Source organism: Cygnus atratus, chromosome 26 (assembly GCF_013377495.2).
Source record: "Cygnus atratus isolate AKBS03 ecotype Queensland, Australia chromosome 26, CAtr_DNAZoo_HiC_assembly, whole genome shotgun sequence".
NCBI classification, from domain to species: Eukaryota; Metazoa; Chordata; class Aves; order Anseriformes; family Anatidae; genus Cygnus; species Cygnus atratus.
In genome coordinates this window covers 4,031,367-4,051,956 of record NC_066387.1, presented here as the reverse complement: position 1 = coordinate 4,051,956, position 20,590 = coordinate 4,031,367, and the positions used below count along the sequence as shown (strand labels likewise).

Below are 20,590 nucleotides of genomic sequence, written 5' to 3'. Positions count from 1 at the left end.
CCTCACTGTTTGGGTCCTGTTCACTGCCTGTGTCTGCATGCTGCTGGGCTGGGCGTGGGTGCTCACTAGAGGCCACGTGCACTGCAGGGAGGTGTTGGCCCGAGGGAGAGGATTTGCAGTTAGAAGCCCCCCAAGTACTGCAGCCATCAGCAACGAGGAAAATGGGAAAATGTCACCTGGAGCTGCCACTACGGATGCTCCCCTTTGCTGTCTGCACCCTGCCCCTGCAGGTGCCTCTCTGGTGGGGTTTGGACATAGCTCTGGGTTTCCTTTCAAAAGTTGCTTTTCCTGTTTATTATTTCAAACCGTGGCGAAGCCGTGCTGCTACTCTGTCGTCAGTGAGGCTCCAGGAGGAGGTCTGTGAGCGGAGTCCCAACGACAGGCTCGTTACCTGCCAGCTACCGGAGATTTGTCGGTGCCTGCCACCAGAAGTGTGTGTGAGGTTAATTCTGGTTTCTGTGACTGCTCGTAGCCCACTCTGTCTTTCCCCCTGCTCCATCATCCAGATTAAAACTGAGTCACAGTTGCGATGGTAAATTGCTTTTCCTGTATCTGTTCCCATTCCCATTAATTCCAGAGGTTACTTCGTTCCCATCCCACCTCGCTCTGGAAGCGACGCTGCCCACTCCTGTCTGCAGCCGTGCTCTGCTTCCCACGTTTTTATCTCCTCTGGGTGCCTGGAGAGCTGGCAGGGCAAAAGGGCCCCCTGGCTGGAGAACCGTTCAGTCTTCATTTTGCAAAACTGACGCTCAGTTTTAATGATGACTGCTTAGTGTCCCGCTGACTGTCACTGACAGGGCAGCCCCATACAGGAGGTGGCTTTAGACTGTGGTGCTAAACTGAATCATGTCTTTAGAGAAGCAATTTGTGAAAGAGCATTACATCAGTGGTTAGTGCTGTCTGAGACTTATCACTTTGCTCCCAGCTGCTGAAACACATAAAACGGCTCTTTGACCAAAACCTTTGAAATGACTGTTTCAGAGGTTGAAAGCCAATGCTTTAAAGCACTTGGGAAGGGCCAAAACACTTGGGAAGGGCCATATCTCGGCCTTGAGGACGTGCTGCAGGCAAGCCCAGTAACAGTGGGCTGGTTAGGGCTTACACGGGCCAAAATTTTGAGTGCGGGTTTCAGATGTTTTAGCTTAAGAGCTACTAAAGTATTCAGGCCCAGAAACAAACATGTGGCAGTGCATTTAGACGTAGTTCACAGATGCTGTAGCACCTCGTAACTAGTACAGGCTTAGAAAACTGCACACGTGAATAAAAGGCGAAAGACAGGCATGTGCTGGAGGAGTTTCTCCTCTGCCACTGACCCTTGTGCCCCCGGCAGGCAGAGGAGTGAGCTGCGACGGTGCCAGCAGCGCCCGCGGGTCCACCGGGCCCCAAGCTGGGTGAAGGAGGTTTTAATTCCTCTTGAAACCTGTGCTGAGTCCCTCCAAGCTGGAGCTTGCCAGCAAACTGTGACCGGCAAGCACTCTGTGCGAGGAGCATGGGGCAGTGAGCGCTGAGTGCACGGTGAGGCAGCATTTCACGATCCTCAAATGCAAGAGAAATGCCGCTGGTTACAGGCAGGAACAGAGCCTCCAGCCACTACTGACCGATCGATAGCTGCCAAAGGGTTTGAGAAGCCGATTATTTGTTACTTCTCGTACCTGGGGAGAGTCTGGGAGGGCAGAGGAGGAGGGGATGATGTGCCCTGCTCTGCTGGGAGCAGGTTGTCTTGGGTGCCCGTAGCGGCTCGGAGGCTGGCTGAGAAGTCGCCCGTTACCTGGCTGAGGGCGATCCCTACCCCGGAGCAGAGCCTAACTGCAGCTTGTCATCGTACGGCCCCCGAGCAAGTCCCTTGCCTGTGGTTTGTTGGCACCGAGCTTTTTCTCTGACTCAAGGAGCAGCTGTAGCCCGCCTTAATTAATCTGGAGGTGGCAGCCTGCTCCAGAATTTCCCAAAATTGTTCACCTGGCTGGCAAGACCACGTATGTTGGCTGTACGGCTTGCACCACGCTGTACAACGCAAATGCACTGATCCCTGCCCCTGGAGCCTAGGGAAATTGCCCTGCAGTTCAGTTTCTGCTTTTTTTTTTTTCTTTTTTCTTTTTCCTCTTCGCGCAGAGCCCTTCTGAAACAGCCCATAACTGCTCTGCCAGTTTGCCAGCACTTCCCACTAATACCCTCTGTCTGCAGCCTGGTGTGACCTCATCCCCATGGCAGATTGGACTGAAACTCTTCACCAAATATTTTTGGGAAGTTTCAGCCCCAAATTGTTCGTCTATTTCTCAGAAGAGGGCCAGGGAAAGAGGCCGCTTAGTCATTCAAAAATGACACGCTTCCCTCAGTCGCCTTATCTGAGCAATTCTCCCCTCCCGGCTGACGGTGTGGGGGGTAGGGAGCGTTTTGAAACTTTCGGGGAAGTGATGCTGGCGTGTGAGCGTGCTGGTTAGCAGCTGTGCTGAGAACCTGCTGTTTCCCGAGTAAAAATGGCTGGCACGTGCTAAGGAGCACCTCTGTCACGCCGTGAGAGCCTCAGCCCTGGGACGGTCGGAGAGCTCTGAGCCTGCAGCCACGGAGCAAAGCTTCCCCTGGAGCCTGCCCCGTCCCTGCCGCTCGCCAAGCCCCCGCCGTGGCTCTCAGGGCTCTGGCACCGGCCGTGGGCAGCTCGCGGGGCCGCCTCGGGCCTGAGCTGGGCCCTGGCTGCTGGGAAAGTGGCTGCGTGCTCGGGCGAGGAGCTGGTGATGCGGGGAAAGGGACGGTCCCGGATGGCCGAGCAAGTGAAACCTCTCCTTCAGCTGCTAAAGAGCTGGGAAGTCAAACTAGGAATTGCTGAGCAGAGGATAAGTGGGATGCGGACCAGGGCCGGGAGAAGAGCCGGTCTGAAGAGCTCTCAGGAGGGAGGCCGAAGCTGCTGACTGGGGACTGGAGGAAGCGTTTTAGCAAAAGCTGTGGGGAGGCTGCATGGCTGAGTTGAAATGCTTCTGCAGAAGCTGCAGGAAGTTCTTGGAAGTTAGGAAAAGCCGCAATCAAAATTGCCTCAGCTTTTAATTCAGTCCTCTCGTAAGCCTGCATTACAGTGTAGTCCCTGTGTGGTCACAGGCTGCGTTTTCCAGGATCAGCACACGGGCAGAAGGTGCACACTAGCCAAGTTTGTTTATCCTGCTGTGTTGTGTGGCCGTGTGCTCTTCCATCCCTGCTCTCAAGACAATTATTTATTTCCCCGTGGGCTTCTTTGGGGCACTTGTTGCTGTGATAATCTGAGCACTTCACAAACAGTAATTTAATTTTGCAGCCTCCTTTTGAGAGGAAAGACGGCAACCTTGCTCAGCATGGATTAAAGATAATTTTTTAATAGAATTGGATTTTTATTTTCTTTAACTAGCCATTTATTTATGTTGTGGTCTGTTCAATTTTAAAACAGTAACAGTGTTTGCTGCCAGCATGCCTGATCTCTCTTCCAGGAGTGGGGGACTTGTCAGAGCCCTGAGCCAGCTCTGGCAGCCATGGGCTGGCCCGTGGGTGCGGGGAGGATACCTCCTGCAGTTCAGCCTAATTCAGTTATTTTTTAACTAAGAAGCTAGTTGAAAGCTGAAAAAACACAGACGACTTTTGTTGACTGTTATGCTGTGAGACTAACGGGCTGAATGCTTTTCTGGGGGCATGTATGAAGTGCTGTGGGTGAAGATGGGGAGTCGAACAGCAGCCCTGGGTGCGTAGGAAGGGTCTGCAGCCAGCAGTGCGGGGTGCTGCCAGCTGGTGCCTGTGCTGCACGAGGATGGAGCAGCTTCTGCTTGGCTCTTTGAAATGCTCCCTGGCACAAGAGGGTTGCAGACCAGGGTTGTCGTATGAGGAGCATGTCCCCAGCAGGCAATGAGACTGCAGAGCCTTGGAGAGAGACGGCTTTCCAGTACTTAACATCCCTACATTAATGTTAATTTCATGTGCATCTGTATGTCTACAGGGAAGTGACCTAAACCTGTGAGACTAGCGAGCATGGCTGACATGGTCATAAAGTCCGGAGTAGGTTGCTGTGTTTCTTGGAAGGCTTCAGCAGGGAGGGGTTCTGGTGAAGCATTCAAACTGCAAGTTGCAGTGCATGCAGCTTTCCTGGAACAGGTCGTTTCTGCTTTTTTTCAGAGGTTAGACGCAGAAAATGTGTAGTTAGGAGTCCTGTGTTCAGGAGTCATCTTCTGAAGATATCCATATCTCTGTTGGCCAGAGCATTTTGGAAGGAGGAGCACAGCCCTTTGGAAATGTAGCACTGCTTCATTCTAAACAGCTTTCTCCCAGGCCATGGACGGTCACACAATTCTCCAGGCAAGGTTGGGTTTATTTGCCCTAGCTTTGTCTGCCTTAAATTCGCCTCATCCACATTTTATTCTTTAGAATCCTACGGTCTCTGGAGAGAAGGAAATGCCTCTGGTGACCAGTTCATTCCTGCCTCCTTAGAAACCTAGGTACGGGTGGGTCACCTTGTCTGGAGGTGCCTGCCTTTTTCTGGCTCTAGACAGAGCCAAGATAAGCGCTGTTTTAGGCAGCTAGTTGTACAAGTGTATATATCCCACCTCGTAGCATTCTCCTTTTCACATAAACTCCTTTCTTTGGTTTGCGGTTCAGTCCATCACAAACCAGTTCTGTCTTGCAAGGTGCTCTCTCTGCTGAAGATTGTTTGTCCTCTAGGATTTTGGGCAGAACTGCGTGGATTGGGATATTTGGTACTGGATCTGATGCGTCATGCATTTCTAGAAAGCATTATCAAAGGTGATGCTGTGGCTTTGTTTCTGTGGCCACAAGCAAGCGCTGCCCTTCTGCATGTCTCCTGGTCTTCTCTGGCTGCTGCCAGGCAGGTGAGGTGGGAGCGTGGGTCGGTCCCTGTTCCTGAGCCCTTCTGGCCTGGTTTTGTTTTCTGACTGTTCCCTCTTTGTTTTCTTAGATTATCAGCAAAAGTATTTCCTTTCCGTGGGTTCTTTGTCATGTGTATTTTGCTGTGGCACTGACCCTCTCTCACTTGTTCATTAACCACCCTTAAAGTGTTGTAACTTTTATCTGTTGTTAATTTTGTCCTCTCTGACTGTTTCTAAGTGGGTTCAAGGGAAACGCCACCTCCAATCCCCAGCCTGTTACGGGCTGCTCTGCCCCATTGCAGGCTGTGCCAGAGCAATTGTTGCTGCCCACTCGTGCTGCGGGTTGGGTCCCATCTCTCATCTCCCCGTGCTGCCTCCTCAGCCTCATCCCTTCTGCTGGACAACCCGTGTGCACGGCGAGGTCTCTGCACGGAAATGTCCAGGGCTGGCAGCTCGGAGAGGTGTCAGAGCAGCAGCCGTTTAATCCCAGCGACACGTCAGCCCATGTTAAAGAGGAAGGATGCATTTCTGTCCACACATCATTTAAGTCCCAGGGAGAGGAACAGGATGACAGGGCTCGGTTGTGAGTGGATGTGTGTTTTTGGTGCTGAGGCCAAAGCTCTGGCTTTGCTAAAATTACCAGGATGTTGAAAGCCAACGTATCCTGGTAGCAAAAGCTAATGAGTGTTATGCATGACTTCTTCATAATGCCTCTCTAAGCCTTTAATACCATTGCTAAAGCAAAACTTATATGAGACAGCTCGCTAATTACAAAAAACACCTCTCTGGTGAATCAGCCAAGGACTGTTTCATATTGTCACCACTGAGCAGCTTAACCACTCCCTGTATTTCTGTCCATGCAGGCAGGTCTCATGATGGAGCCTCAAGAGAATTCTGCATCCGTGTCTTCAGAGCTGGTGTTTTCCTGCAATATGTGTGTTAATGTGCTTTATTTCAAAACGCCAGCTTTGGTAATATCTGTCTGTCCCTATGCTTCTGCAGAGCAGTTCCTTCCAAGTGTATTATCCACTACGGGAGACTGACAAGTTGTTTTTTTGTTGTTGTTGTTCCTACTGTTTGTGTTCTATTATGCAATTTTGATTAAAGATGTTTGTTTTTCACTGATTGCTAATGCTTTTGGCTTGCTTAAGCTGGATGTTTTATATAGGTCAGTGAATTTTGTTTCGTCTTGTTTGGAAGTTTACTTTCCTTACACAACCGTTGTCTGCAGCAAAGCTTGTTACATGTTCTCAGAGATGTTTGTTGGGCTGTTAGGGTCGTACTGTAGCCCAGGACACCTCCATGGGTCTGCCACATGCAGTCTTCCTGCTCCTTCTCACAAGTCTCCTGTAGCTGTGAGGGGTGCTGATGCGATATCTCCGTTACAAGCAAGATGAGGTTTGCAGGGAGCAGTAGTGATGTCCCTATTAGCCCTGCTTGTATAACTAGGAAAAGAAATTTTGCTTTAGGGCGCAGTGCCCAGCGCAGCGGTCACTGCCCCCCCTCCAGTTCAGAGAAGTGAGATGTGACGTAGGCTCTCCCCACCCTTCCTCCAGCCTTATCTTCCTCACAGACAGGCTTTTTTCTTTGCTTTCCTTGAACTCTTCTGCTGAACTCACTGCACTGTTCTCCATCTCCTCCATGTTCCCCTGTCCCCTTCCCCAACTTGTTGCTGTGGTCTCTCTCCTTTCCCAGTGCAAGCTTATGTTAGACCCCAGCACCTAGTAAAAAAAAACAAAACAACAACAACAACAACAATCACTTGGCTTCAGCTGAGTCTTGTTCCTCTCTCATGTTTTCCTTCATCTCTTTGCTTGCATGTGCTGTCTGGAGATGTTCTTTCCCAGCTCCCACCCTCGATCCTCTTGGTGTTTCTCAGTGCACTCCCTGGCATTGCTCTGCAGACCCACAGTGGCCTCTCTGAGGCCAAAACTAGGAATTTTCATCCCTGCTCTCTTGGCAGTTACCGGCACCAGCATCTTTCTTACATCTCTGGCTGCACTGCGTTGTCCAGCCCTGTTTGTGCTCTGAGGATCTCTAGGAGTGGGGCTCCTCTGGGGTGCAGCTGCTGGCGGTGCCGTGATCCCATATCCGTGCATTTCGTGGCGTGGCATTTCCCATGGTGGTAAACCACAGAAGCACACACTGGTACGTAAGGAGGAGTCCCGGTGACCTGCAGCTCTGCAAAATGGTTGTGTGGCCCTTTTCTCGAGGAGCGCTGGGGGCTGGAGTCGGTTCCTGTCCCATGCGCTCCTGCAGCGGGGTGCGTGCCACTCCTGTTCTCCGTGCCCCGTGCTTCCCTGCGGCTGGAGCTGGGCTGAGGGTGTGGAGAAGGGGCTCTCAGGCCCCTCTGAGGAGAGATTCAGCTTTTGGAGGTTTGCGGAGCATCAACAGTAGCTGGCTGTGCGGTAGGGAAAGGAGGATGAGGAGGGTCAACTGTTCCGTGGCACTTGACTGCCCTGTGTACAGGGCCGGGGGCATTTCTGGCCTCAGCTCCCTGACCTTTGGGTACTCCATGGGAAAAGGTTCCTCGCCTTGGGAACAGGAGCAGGACTGTCCTGCTGGGCTGCGCAGGTGGCTTGGCGGCCTGTGAGGAGGTTTCAGTTGTTACACCACGGACCCGCAGGGAAGGGATGGGACAGTCCCTCTGCTGGAGCTGTGGTGTTTGAATCAGCGCGATTCTCAGGGCAGGACAGCGCTGGTCCTGCTTCTGTGAATCCAGGTCACCCTTTTCTTTCCTGCCTTACGTAGGCATGCAACAGGTCAGCAATGAAAGGAACAGGCACCCGAGCAGCCACAGGTTAACGATTTGGTGGACGGGAAGGACACAGGATGTTTTGTACACAGGTGGCTCCCTGCGGCCAAATGTTTCCTGTTTGTGGTGGCAGCGATGGCTGGAACAGTCAGCAGGTTGCTGTGGTTGTGACCGGTGCTCACCAGAGCAGGTAGCCCAGCTGCAGGGCAGGGAGAGACCCGAGCACCCGCTGGTCCTGCTTGGCACGGGGCTGCTGTCAGCCGCTGTGTGAACGCTGCAGGTAACGTGTGTCACGAAATGGGCTCGCAGCTCTCAGCCGTGCACATTTTGCAGCACAAGATAAGGAAGCTGTGAAAATCAATAACAGCTGATTCTAAAGCACCCATTTATAACCCCACCGGCAAGACTGCATGGTGCTGAGCGCTGCTGGGACACTCCCTAGTCAGTCCATGCCCCTGCTCCCAGGTGGCAGGATGTCGCCCAGCTCTCTGTGCTGGGATGGACTGTCTGGAAGACTGCTCTGATACACCGCGAGCTCTGCCGTTGGCTTCCAGAGGAGCTGGTGATATGCTGGTGCCTTTTTCTATGTGCCCTCCTCCTCCTGCCTTCCATCACCTGGTGCTTAGCCTAGTTTCGTGGGCACTGGAGCACCCAAAAATCAGAGACTCATCATTGCACAGCCCTGCTGTGAGTCCAAGAAACATGCTCCACTCCACAGCCCTGCTGACCCCAGTAGGAAGAAGGGCTGAGAAAGCCCCAGGATTGTGCTGGAGGACAAAAGTATGTTTGCAGCAGGAAGGACCTCTTGTCGTGCAAGCAGAGTGGTTGTTCCCAGCAGGGTGTTCTGGGAGCCAGGGCATAGCCGAAGCGGGCAGAGCGGCCAGATCAGGCTCTCTGCCTTCAGGCTCACACTTGTTTGCAGCACGGAAGCAATTGGTTTTGGACTTGGCCTGGAAGAAGATCAAGTTGTGCTTTTGTTGCTTTCCCATGTTCACTTGACAGTTTTCCCTACAAAAATTGTTTAATCTGACCACTTTTTGGATTGTTTACAAGGTTTATTTTAAGTCCCATGTGCATTAAACTGCTGCTATGCCAGAAACCCTGCGCCCTTAGGGTGGCTTATTGTATTCTTTTTTTATTGTGTCAGTGCATATTGGCTGAGTAAATCAACTACTTCAAAAGGAAATTGATTTGCTTCCTGCCTTTACATGTTTGGCTCCTGTCTTGGGGAGAAAGGGGGAGCTTCAAAGGTTACAAAGAATATAAATAGAATAAGATTCAATAAAATACCGATTTGCCCTATTGTTATTCTCATTGTACAGGGGTCAAAAGTGACCCGAGATGTCCTTGTTTACAGGGACAGGATGCTCTGGGACTGCTGCTAGAGGGCGCTCAGTCCAGGTCTGGATAATTCAGCATTCACCCTAGTGCCGCGTAGCCAGGACGGGTGGGTGCAAGGCTGGGGGCTCGGGCGTTGGGGCTGCCCGTGCACTGTGTGTAGGAGCAGCTTTGCCGTGCAGCTGAGCTGCCATCCACCCTCGCTTCCTCCGAGGGCTGCTCAGGACCGTGTGTGTGGTCCTTATCTTCCCCTCACAGCTCATCACCGCTAATCTCCTCTGCAGAGACACGCAGAGGGTGACTCGCAGGGCTGCCTCCCTTCTTCCAGCTCCTCCTGTCCAAACCACAGTTGTGGCTGCTCTTGAATTTCCTTCTGGCTGTCAGGCCATCCAGTCCTGCTCAGAATGGCTTTAAAAATGCTATTCACTTGACCTTTCCTATTGCAGCATTGCTTGGTCCTTGCCTTGTCTGTGCTCTTCAGTTCACACTGTAGCTCCCCTCATTTTTGCTCTGTTTGGTCTCTCAGATGCTTCGGGTCACATCTCTGAAATAGCACCATGCTTCCGTCAGTCCTGCCAGCTGAAATTCCTAGCCAGACTCCTACACGTCGTCCTCTCCTCTGGCCTCATCCAGCTTGGTGTCCCTCTGCAGAGCATGCTGCTACCACAGCCCTGAGCGCTGCAGCTGTGGTGCTGCTTCTTGCCCGGATCTGCCATCTCTCCCTTCTCTTTCCCGTCTCAATGAGAGGCGTCTGCAGTTCTTCTCAGCCTGCCCTTGCTGCTCTGCCACATCTTACTGCACATCCCTCATGCTAGATTTTCTCCTTGATTAACTCTGCACCAACCTGTGGGCATCCCTCCGTGCTCCCCTTGCGGGTCAGTGTTGCTTGCCTGTCCCTGGATCTCTTGGGGATATTCCTTTCCCTGCTCTGACTGCCTTTTTGGTCATGTTCTCCAGTTCTGTTTTGTTTTGTTTTTGAGCAAAAAATCCTAAACAAGCCAAGTAGTTCTGGTGCAGGAAACAGGGAAGGATCCAGCAGCCCAGCTATACCAAACCCATGGTAAAATGCACTGCAACAACTCTGGGTATTGGTAGAAACGGCAGTCACTTGTTCTAAAAAAAGGAAAGGAAAGGCTGAAAATAACATAATCCCAGGAAAACTAGAACAATTGCTGTTGTAAAAGTCAACTGTCTAAAAAGAATCCACACTTGGAAGCAAGTCAGGGCTCTTAAAAGTAGTGACAGTTTAGAGGTTGTCTGCAGAGGGAAACCTGCCTGCATCAGAGCTGTGCTCTTTCTGCTACCTGCTAATTTTCGAGTGCTGCAAGAAAGAAGCACTTGCAAAACTTGCAAAGCATCTTTATAACCGAGAGCAAGGTGCAGTCCCCATGATGGATCACTTAATGCGTGGGAGGCAAGACAGCAAGCCTGCAACCGGGAGGGAACACAGCAGAATTGGCTCTGTCGTAGTCCTGGCAGGTCTCTTCTGCCTGCCCGTCGTGTGGTGGCCAGTGGATGACCACCGGGAATGGAAGGGTTTGGGGGGTTTTGCAGTTGTGAAGGTGGAGTTTTCAGCAGCTGTAAAAGTGATCCTGAGACCTGGGAGAGAGCGATGGGGGACCTTCCCCCCTGCACACCAAGTTCTGCCTCCCTCCTGACCTGACAGTCATGCTGATTTTTCTTTAGAAATAATTGAAGCCTTTCTCTGGGAATTGGAATTTTTTACACTTGAAGACACGGGTTTGGGCACAGATCATTCCATAAAAGAAAATGAGTTTACATTACCTTCTTTTTCAAAGGCCAGCCTGACTCTGCAGTTCCTTGGTTGCTGTCCCACTTTGCCTGCTCAGGTGCAAAGCTTTCTGGTAGCTATTCACTTCCGTTTTGCCTTTTTTTTTTTTTCTTTTCTCAACTCCTGGTTTCTTATTTGCTGAAGAGAGATGTTTTTTCCCTTCTGTCATCGTCTCAGTGGACATACCAGGTGCGTGGGTGTTTGTGTTCCCCACTGATGGCATCGGGTGGGCTCTAGGCTCCCCATGAGCAGCATTGCTGCAGCTTGCTCAGGCCCCAGGGACAGCACTGTGCCCCTGAGAGCACAGACCCTGAAGCTCTGGTTTTCCATAGCCCCTGCACCAGTTCACAGAATGGTTTGGGTTGGAAGAGACCTTGAAGATCACTTTGTTCCAACCCCCCTGCCATGGGCAGGGACGCCTCCCACCAGCCCATGTTGCTCAAAGCCCCATCCAGCCTGGCCTTGAACACCTCCAGGGATGGGGCATCCACAGCTTCTCTGGGCAGCCTGTGCCAGTGCCTCACCGCCCTCAGAGTAAAGAATTCCTTCCTAATATCTAATCTGAACCTACCCTATCTTAGTTTAAAGCCATTACCCCTTATCCTATCGCTACACCCCCTGACAAAGAGTCCCTCCCCAGCTTTCCTGCAGCCCCTTTAGGTACTGGCAGGCCGCTCTAAGGTCTCCCTGGAGCCTTCTCTTTTCCAGGCTGAACAACCCCAACTCCCTCAGCCTGTCCTCATAGCAGAGCTGCTCCAGCCCCTTGATCATCTTGGTGACCCTCGTCTGGACTCGTTCTAATATGTCCCTGTCCTTCTTGTGCTGGAGGCCCCAGAGCTGAGCGCAGGGCTCCAGGTGGGGTCTCACAAGAGCAGAGCAGAGGGGGACAATCCCCTCCCTTGCCCTGCTGGCCACGCTGCTTTTGATGCAGCCCAGGATACAGTTGGCTTTCTGTGCTGCAAGCACACATTGCTGGCTCATGTCGAGCTTCTCGTCCACCAACACCCCCACGTCCTTCTCCTCAGGGCTGCTCTCAATCCATTCTCCGCCCAGCCTGTGTCTGTGCTTGGGATTGCCCCTGACCCACACGCAGAACCTTGCACTTGGCCTTGCTGAACCTCATGAGGCTCTCAGGGGCCCACCTCTCGAGCCTGCCCAGGTCCCTCGGGATGGCATCCCTTCCCTCCAGTGTGTCAGCTGCACCACACGGCTTGGTGTCATTAGCAAAGTTGCTGAGGGTGCACTTGATCTCACTGTATGTGTCACCAACAAAGATGTTGAACAGCACCAGTCCCAGTACTGACCCCTGAGGGGCACCACACCTTACTGACTTCCACCTGGACATTGAGCCATTGACTGCAACTTTTAGAGTGCGACCATCCAGCTAATTCCTCACCCACCGAGTGGGCCCTCTGTCAGATCCATGTCTCTCCAATTTATGAGACAAGGATATCATGGGGGACAGTGTCAAATGCTTTGCACAAGCCCAGGTAGATGATGTCTGCTGCTCTTCCCCCATCCACCAATGCTGTAACCCCCTTGTAGAAGGCCACCAGATTTGTCAGGCATGATCTGCCCTTAGTGAGGCCATGTTGGCTGTCACCAATCACTTCCTTATTTTCCATGTCCCTTAGCAGAGTTTCCAGGAGGATCTGCCCCATGATCTTGCCAGGCACAGAGGTGAGACTGTAGTTCCCCAGGTCTTCCTTTTTCCCCTTTTTAAAAATGGGGGTTTTATTTCCCCTCTTCCAGTCGGTGGGAACTTCACTGGACTGCCACAGCTTCTCAAATACGATGGATCCTGGCTTAGCAACTACATCTGCCACTTCCCTCCGGACCTGCAGATGTATCTCATCAGGTCCTATGGAGTTTTGCACCTTCAGGTTCCTCAGATGGCCTCACACCTATCTCCTACACTGTGTGTTTCACCATTCTCCCAGTCCCTGTCTTTGTCTTCTGGGGCCCGGGCCGTGTGGCTGCAGATCTTGTCGGTGAAGAATGAGGCAAAAAAGTCATTGAGTACCTCGGCCTTCTCCGTATTCCGGGTGACCAGGTCTCCCACTTCCTTCTGGATAGGGCCCACAATTTTCCCAGTCTTCCTTTTATCACCTATGTGCCTATAGAATCCTTTCTTGTTACCCTTGATGTCCCTGGCCAAATTTAATTGTAAAAGGGCTTTGGCTTTCCTAACCTGATCCCTGGCTGCATTGGACAGTGTCTCTGTATCCCTCCCAGGCTCTCTGTCCCTGCTTCCGCTCTCTGTAGGTCTCCTATTTCTGTTTGAGTTTGGCCAGGAGCTCCTTGGTCATCCATGCAGGCCTCCTGGTGTTTTTACCCAACTTCTTCTTTGTTGGGATGCATCGCTCCCAAGTTTGAAGGAGGTGATCCTTGAATATTAACCAGCTTTCTTGGGCCCCTCTTCCCTCCAGGGCTTTGTTCCATGGTACTCTACCAAGCAGGTCCCTGAAAAGGGGAAGTCTGCTCTCTCACCTGTCTCTACAGATGGCCTGTAGCACACTCCCTCTGTAATGTCCCCTGTCCCTGCCCTCCCTGACCCATCAGCTCTCTGGCAATTCCTCATCCAGTTGCAGAGACCTGGGTGTGTTCTTGCTGAAGCTCAATTCAAGACCTGTCACACCTTTACTAAGCCAGACTTTACCGAGCCAACCTCCCTCTGTCTGCTACCTGCTGCTTCTCTTCCAGTGCAGAGCCCGGGCTGCTCCTGTGTTTTCTGCCATTCTCCCTCCCACGTATTCTTCAGTTGTCTCTTGCCTTTCCCTTGATGGTTATTAAAAATGTACTTGATGTGCTCTAGCCCTATTTTTATGATGGTTTATGTGAGTTAAGTGGATGCAGCGGGTACGTGTGGGCTGCAGAGAGCATGTGAGAGCTTCCTGGTGCAGCAGTCCTGTTTCGCTAGCCCGCTGTGTGCCCTGTGTGCTGCTAATGCATTTTTCACCTTCCTTCGTGCAGTGGCTGAAGGATCCTGGTCCCCGCAATGAGAAGAGGACCCTTTTCTGTGACATGGTGTGTTTCCTGTTCATTACTCCTCTGGCAGCAATCTCCGGCTGGCTGTGTCTTCGTGGAGCCCAGGATCATTTGCAGTTCAACAGCCGACTGGAGGCCATTGGACTCATAGCACTAACTATAGCACTTTTTACAATCTACGTCCTTTGGACGCTGGTAAGTGTGGAAGAGGGCTCTGCTCGCTGCTCCCTGGGGCCTTGTTCCTGTTCAAAAGGGAGGCTGAAGTCTTGGCTCATGCTGCTGTGGTGCAGCTGGCCAACGCGACTCCCCTCGTGAGAAAACCTTGGGCTCTTTCTCTTGAACGTCTATTTAATTGTCTTTAAATGGAAGCTGTCAAAGTTGTCACTTAAAAATGAGCTGCTGGGTCTGTCTGGGAATGAGAAACCACTTCTTGGTGATCTCCTTTCCAGATTGACATAGCAGTCACGTTCCCCAGGGTGTAGTGTACCCAGGCACAGGCGGGCCCAAGCGTGGCTGAGGCTGGGTGGGGAGACCTGGTGCTGGGGCTGCTGTGCCTGTTCCTATTTTCAAGAAAGAGCAGAAACACAATCTTGGCATCCATGTGGTTTAGAGAAAAGTAAAATCTGGAAAATGTTTGATCCCTTAAGAATCTGCCATCACATCCCTCCACGCTTTGTGCCGTGCAGCTTTGTGCCTGAAGGAGCTGCCTGCAGACTGGCTGCTGGGGGTCTCTGTGGCCCACAACTGAACAAATCCCTGCAAAAATATTTTTAAAGCATTGTTAGCATGGAAGGGTGTGTGCAAGGAATGCTCCAGCCCAGGGAGACCTCTGAATTCTCATACCAGGTTTTCAGAATCGAACCCTGAGCCGAGGCCAGCCTGCCCTGGCCCACCACCGCTGCTTTACAGCTGCACTGCTGGGGCTGGAGGCGCTGGGGACCAGTGGGAACCTGCACTCGATGCTGTCTGGATGTTTAACTGCTCCATGCTGGGAAAGGGCTTCCCACAGATGCCTCTCTGTACTTTCTTCTGGACATGCTGAGCTAGGCAGCCAGGAGCTTGCAGCTTGGAGCAGGGCCAGAATAGCAGGAAAGCAAACACAAATTCGTGGTGCAGCACGTACCCGTGAGCGGTCCCAGCTGAGACCCCGGAGGAGCTGGGCTCCTCCCTCTGTTTCCAGTTCAGTTCTTTCACATTCTGTTATCAGGTGGGTTTCTGGGTTTGAATCTCATTTCAGCTCTCCTCCTCTCAGCCCTGCATGTGCTCGAGTCCTGTCAGTACCCTTCTCTGGCCACTTGCACCATTTTGGGAAGGGAAGGGGTGCAGTCACTGGGAGAGAAGCGGTGGGACCCTAAAAGATGGCAGTTCTGCAGTCAGTAAAAATGCCACAGCCTGCCTGCCTGCCATCTGATGCTCTGATCTCTCAGAAAGAGAGCTTTCTCTGGGGTTAGGACATTCCTTGCAACTAATCCCATGCAGATCCTGGTGCCAAGGAAGGGTGAGCTGGGGCTTCAGCCTTCCCTTTGGTGGGACACATGCTGCTGTCGAAACACACAGAGATGGCAATGCGCAGTGAGCTGTGAAAGAAAGGCTCTGACACATGGCTGCGTAAGGTTCACTTCTGTAGAAAGCCAAACTAAAATTGGAGACCTTAAGAGGAAGTGCTTCCGTCTTCTCTGTCCCAGGACTAGTCTGGTGCTGCCCCAAATCTGGAGGAAACGGAAAAGTGTTTTCTGTGATATAATGCGTCATGACTCAAATTGCTCTACTTCTGCTGTGCTTCCCACTTCCTTAAACAGGGAGGGATGTTAAGTGGAGCCCCTTTATTCAGCTTCACTGTATTCAGCTGCAGTTCCCCTGTGCCACTGTGGGCTGTGTGACACAGAGGGCTGTTACACGGTCGGTGGTGATGTGCTGTAATCAGCGTGAGGATTGCAAGAGATGCCACGGCCGAGCTTGCAGCTCCTTCCTGTGGAGCAGGATCTTTCCGTGAGGTTTACATTACTTAGCTCCTCATTTGCATGCTCTCTGAAGACTGCAAGATCCATTTGCTTCTTGTTTATATGCAAACAACCTTATTCCCACAGTTGTACCTCTGCTGCAGGAAGAAGGGGAGCACAGATCAGTAGGCTGGATTACCCCAATGCTGTGGCGCAGCTCTGCCTCTTATAGCAGATGTCTCAGTCTTATACAAAAGCAGTGGGAGTACTGATGTTCCCTTGCCTGACCTGGTTCCTGGTTCTTCCTACTTGTCAGTTAAATGAGACGATATTTCTTTTACAAAATGAGAAAGCTCTGATGAGTGGCTGACTGGATTCAGTATTTAATTTTCTTTACCACAATTTCTAGGAAAATAGCAAGGAAATATATGCTGTTTTTATTCCTTCCTCAAAAAAAAAAATCTAGAAACGTTTAATTTCAAAGCTAAGGAATTGGCAGGAGCTGTGAGAAAGTGTGTAGTGGGGTTTGTGATTGCAAAAGGGCACAGCAAGAAGCGCCGCCCGTGGGGAAAGTGCAGCTCAAAGCTCCCCCTTGCAGGGCTGCTCTGAAACTGCAGGGCCAGCTCCTGCCCCTGGGCCAGGCTGGTGCAGGCACCTCCAGTCCCATCCTGGTGCTGCCCAGAAAGCCCCTTTGGCCATGCCATGCTTATGCTTATCCTGCTGTTAGCACGAATTAATTTATTCCTCATTAGAGGCTTGGGAGATGGAGTACCCCAAACCGTTTTGGGGTCAGTGCTGCATCGCTCGGCAGGGGGGTGCTGGTGGAACAAGATGAGAGCAGAGCCTGCGCAGGGCGGATGCTCTCTGTGTCTCCCCGGCCCTCCGCCTGTAACCGGACTGCCGCCTTGTTGCCCGCCAGGTCTCGTTCCGCTACCACTGCCAGCTGTACTCGGAGTGGCGAAGGACCAACCAGAAAGTCCGCCTGATGATTCCGGCCTCGCGGAGCCCTCACCCCGTGCCCCACTCCCTGCTCTCCGCCAAGCTCCTGAAGAAGACCGCGGATGAAACCACCGTCTGAGCTGTGCCGCGGCCGCCTCGCGCCGCGCCGCGTGGCTGCGCCCGCGGCCAAGGTGAGGGCGGCCCTCCGGGGCCAGCAGAAGCAGACAGGGCCGGGTCTCCCCACGCGTGCAGGGAGCGCAGCAGCCATGGAAGCACTAGAGAGCAATCATCCCACCCGAAGGGACTTCGCAGTCAGCATGTACTTTATACTATGGCAAACACAGATAATAAAGGTCTGTCATGTGAAACGGCCCAAAAGAGCCAGGTGGCGGAATATGCCTGTCTGCAGGGACACTTTCCTATAACTAAATACCATACGTGGAAAATCTCTCACATATATATATATATATATCTATATATAATATTATTTTTTAATGGCCATGAATATTGTGTTTCAGTCCTTTTGTGTTGATGTTCTAAGCTTCAGTATAGAAGCTGGCAGCCTGATCTCATTCAGAGGTTAAATCTATGCCTTTTCTCTAAATGAGCGTATAAAGAACACTTTTCATTGACCGTTCTTGAAAGTCCCTTCTCCTTTGCACTAAATTGGTTTTGATAATATTGCAGCAGCCTTTCCCGTTACTCTTTGGTCTCTTTCGTGGTGTTTCTGTGCTTTCTAGAAAGTTACGTGTTTTTAATAATTATTATAATCCCAGAAGGAGTAAAATGACATAATACTGAATGGAGACATTTTGTATTGTAAAGTACTGTAATTTTGAGAATTTCAAAATAAGTTTCAAAATCGGAAAATCTTTTCCTGTGCAGACGTGATCTCACAAAATGCTTTCCCTGCAGATCCTGGCTCATCCCCAGGACTCAGATGCGCTCAGCTCTTGGCTTGTCTGACAAAGGTAGATAGATGGAGGATCTGAGGGTGGGAAGCGATGGCTCGTACTAGCTAAACCCACCATTGCCTTTTGCTTTTAAAAGGTTCAGAAAGGCTCTTTCCCAACCCCAAAAGCTGAGAATAGGAGTCTCTGTTTTTGCTGATGTCCTTACACAATCTTGAGGCTGGACCTCTTGTAGTGTCAGTTATACACATACCTTCCAGGGACAGGCCATGCTCTGCAGCTCTCGGCAGGACATCTCGGCTGTCTCTGTGCGTTTTATTTGCACATTCCTTGGCAGCAGAGGAGCTGCTGTCATTTGGTTCATCCCTGAAATCGCTGCCTGCCCATTATGTGTCCTCTAGCAAAACACCCCAAGTTCACTGGTTCCCAGAGGAGTACAGGCTCCGGGTCCCTTTCCTTGCAGGGCTGGCTTTCCTCCTCCTCCTTCATCCTCCTGCATTTCCAGCATGCCCAGCTACCAAACCCCTCTACCCCGGAGTGGCCAATCTGCTGCGGGTCTCTAGCACATAGCAGAGAGTCTCTCCCTCTTCCTGAGCTTGGTGTTAGTCGTTGCCTCTCCAGCTCCTCGCTGCTGTGCCAGGCATTGCCTGTGTTTGGTGCTGTGCTCTCCCGAGCCCTGCTTGCAGAACGGACCGTAAGGATGCCAGCATTGGCACTGCTCTGCTGAGTGCTCCGGAGGTGTGTGCAGCTGCTCAAGCATGAGACGGCTCCTGGTCCTGCAGCAGTGAGGGTAGAAAGCAGGGAGGAGGCAGTCTCCAAGGGTGTCGTTGCAGGGGGTGGTCACAGAGCATGTCCCTCAGTTCCTTTGCTGATCCCAAGTGGATCAGTTGATGCCCTGCAAGACTGAGGCCTGTAATTTCTTGAATTTGCAGCACCACGTGCTATTCCTGCTTCCTTCTAGCTGCAAAGCTGGATATTTTTTCTTGCGTGCTCCTGTTCCCTGGTTGTTGTTGGTTTTCTTTTTTTTCTTTTTTCTTTTTTTTTTTTCTGCCTGACCCTAGGCTGGAAGTCCCTGGTGGACATGAGCAGCAGTGGCCAGTATCCTCTCTCTCCGAATAGGATCGCTCCAGCCCCAGGGCTGGCTTTATGTTTGCTTTCCTCCATTTATCTCCTGTCCCATGGTTGTTCATGTGGCTCAGTGATATCCCAGCACATCCTGCAGCAACACCTGTGCAGCTGTGTGCCCCAGCGTACTGCTCTGGGCAGGTCTCTGCTCTGAGCACGAGGGTCTCGTTGGATCACGGGGTGAATGTTGTGGCACAGCCGGGCTGTGTGTCTCTGCTCCCCTCTCTCTGCTAGGCCCTGTCTGGCCTGTTCCCTTCTGCTACTTACCCCGGGCACCTTCCCTGCCTTTCAGCTGTCATGAAGGGGGGGACTTGGCCCCTAGTGCTCTTGGAGGCTTGCAATGAGGAGGCCTCTTCAGTCCAGCTGCAGCGGCAGTCCCTGCAAAGCCTCAGCATCCTACGAGTGCTCACTTCAAATCAGCTTGTGCAGAGGAACTGTTCCTGCTGCTCCCAGCTCCTGCCTCCTGCTCCCCCTGCGTGAAGGTTTGTCTGTGCACCAAGGCCCTGCAGTGGGCCCTCTGCCCCCGGCTCTGCTGGCTGCACTGCGGGAAGGGAGCTGCAGATCCAATGCGGGTGCTGCCTCCCGTCCCTTGGCAGTGGGCACCGCAGCACCACTCTGCCTTGTCCTAGGTACCCCTGCACTCAGCCTGTCCTAACAAAACCTGTGTCACCAAGACATTCCCGCTGCAACAAAAATTTGGGGATTTGGTTTAACCTTCCCAGCCCTGGCTGCCTCCCAGGAGCTTTGTCTTCCAACGCATCTAGTTCTGGCAGGTATGTAAGGATGTGCACTCCCACACCACGTTCCCATGGTAAGGACTTCAAGGAGCCAGTGTTTCAGCTAGGAAACCCACTGTTGATCCAAATACGCAACTGTGAAAGCCAGAAGTCCCTGGCTGGGGCAGATGGGCCCTGGCCCTGTGCTGCTGCACGGCCATGGCTTCCCTCTCTGCTTCATTGTCTTTATTGTAGTTGCCAATAATTGGAGTTGTTGCATGTGCCCCTGCAAAACCCAATAGTGACTCTTTGAGTTCTTCTCCTTCTTCCCAGAGGAGATGTTCAGCTTGTGAATGTGGGAAATCAGTGTCTCTGACCCGCCACATTCCAGTGTCATGGGGAAACGGGCTGTGCAATTATGTAAATAAAAGTGAGACAAACTTTGGGCTGTTGTGTTGTTACTGGAGGAGACGGGAGGGCCCAGGCTATCTCTGTGATAATGAGCCATGTATGCTGCCTTCCCAGGGCAGCTTTCCTTAACTGCCTCCAGGAGAACTTGCAGAAGGTTTTGTGTTGAAGCCGAAGCTGGACAAATCCCAGGGCTTTTTTCTTGTCTGTGCACAGAAACTTGCCTAGTGTGAGCCAAGTAAGGTGAGTTTTGGGACAAGAGGCTCCTTACGGCCTCACCAGGATGGGCACGGGGCTGCACAGATTGCTCCTGGTGACCCTGCAATGCAGCCCCAGGGAGGCTCTGACCTCTGCTGCTGGTGCTGCCCCAGTGAAGTGTATGCGCTGCTGTACGAAACCCAACACGCAACAGGACTCTGCGCTTTCTGTCTTTCCAAACAAACTGATCTGTAACCCTAACCCTAATTATGACCCAAAAAAACACGTACGTTGCCAAGTTCTCCCATCAAAAAGTGCTCCCACTGGAAGCCTTTGGGTAGACCTGAACTCCCTTTGGGAGCCTTTACGCAACCCCACACACAGCAGGACTCTGCGCTTTCTCTTTCCCAACAACCCTAACAGTAACCTTAACCCTAACCCTAGTTATGACCAAAAAACCACGTATGTCTCCAATTTCTCCCATCAAAAAGTGCTCCCAATGGAGGGCTTTGGGTACACCTGAACTCCCTTGGGGAGCCTTTACGCAACCTGTAGTCTTCTCCTGCACTCTAGATCCTCCGCAGGTCTACCAGGGCCACCCAGTGCCCTCTAGCTCCTTTGGAATGACTCCCAGTGTCCTTTACGATG

The 20,590-nt window shown here is 51.9% G+C and overlaps 1 protein-coding gene across 2 annotated transcripts in view; it reads left to right on the top strand.

Annotated features, from left to right (window-relative positions):
* Nucleotides 1-19,781, top strand: part of MARCHF2 (membrane associated ring-CH-type finger 2) — a 38,290-nt gene extending 18,509 nt beyond the window's left edge. For both annotated transcript variants that reach the window (XM_035568191.2, XM_035568190.2), the window contains exons 4-5: nucleotides 13,691-13,900; nucleotides 16,565-19,781. In XM_035568191.2, the coding sequence (XP_035424084.1) occupies nucleotides 13,691-13,900; nucleotides 16,565-16,723 (369 nt within the window). In that variant the 3' untranslated portion in view covers nucleotides 16,724-19,781. The remainder of the gene's footprint in view (nucleotides 1-13,690; nucleotides 13,901-16,564) is intronic.
* Nucleotides 19,782-20,590: the final 809 nt, after the last annotated feature.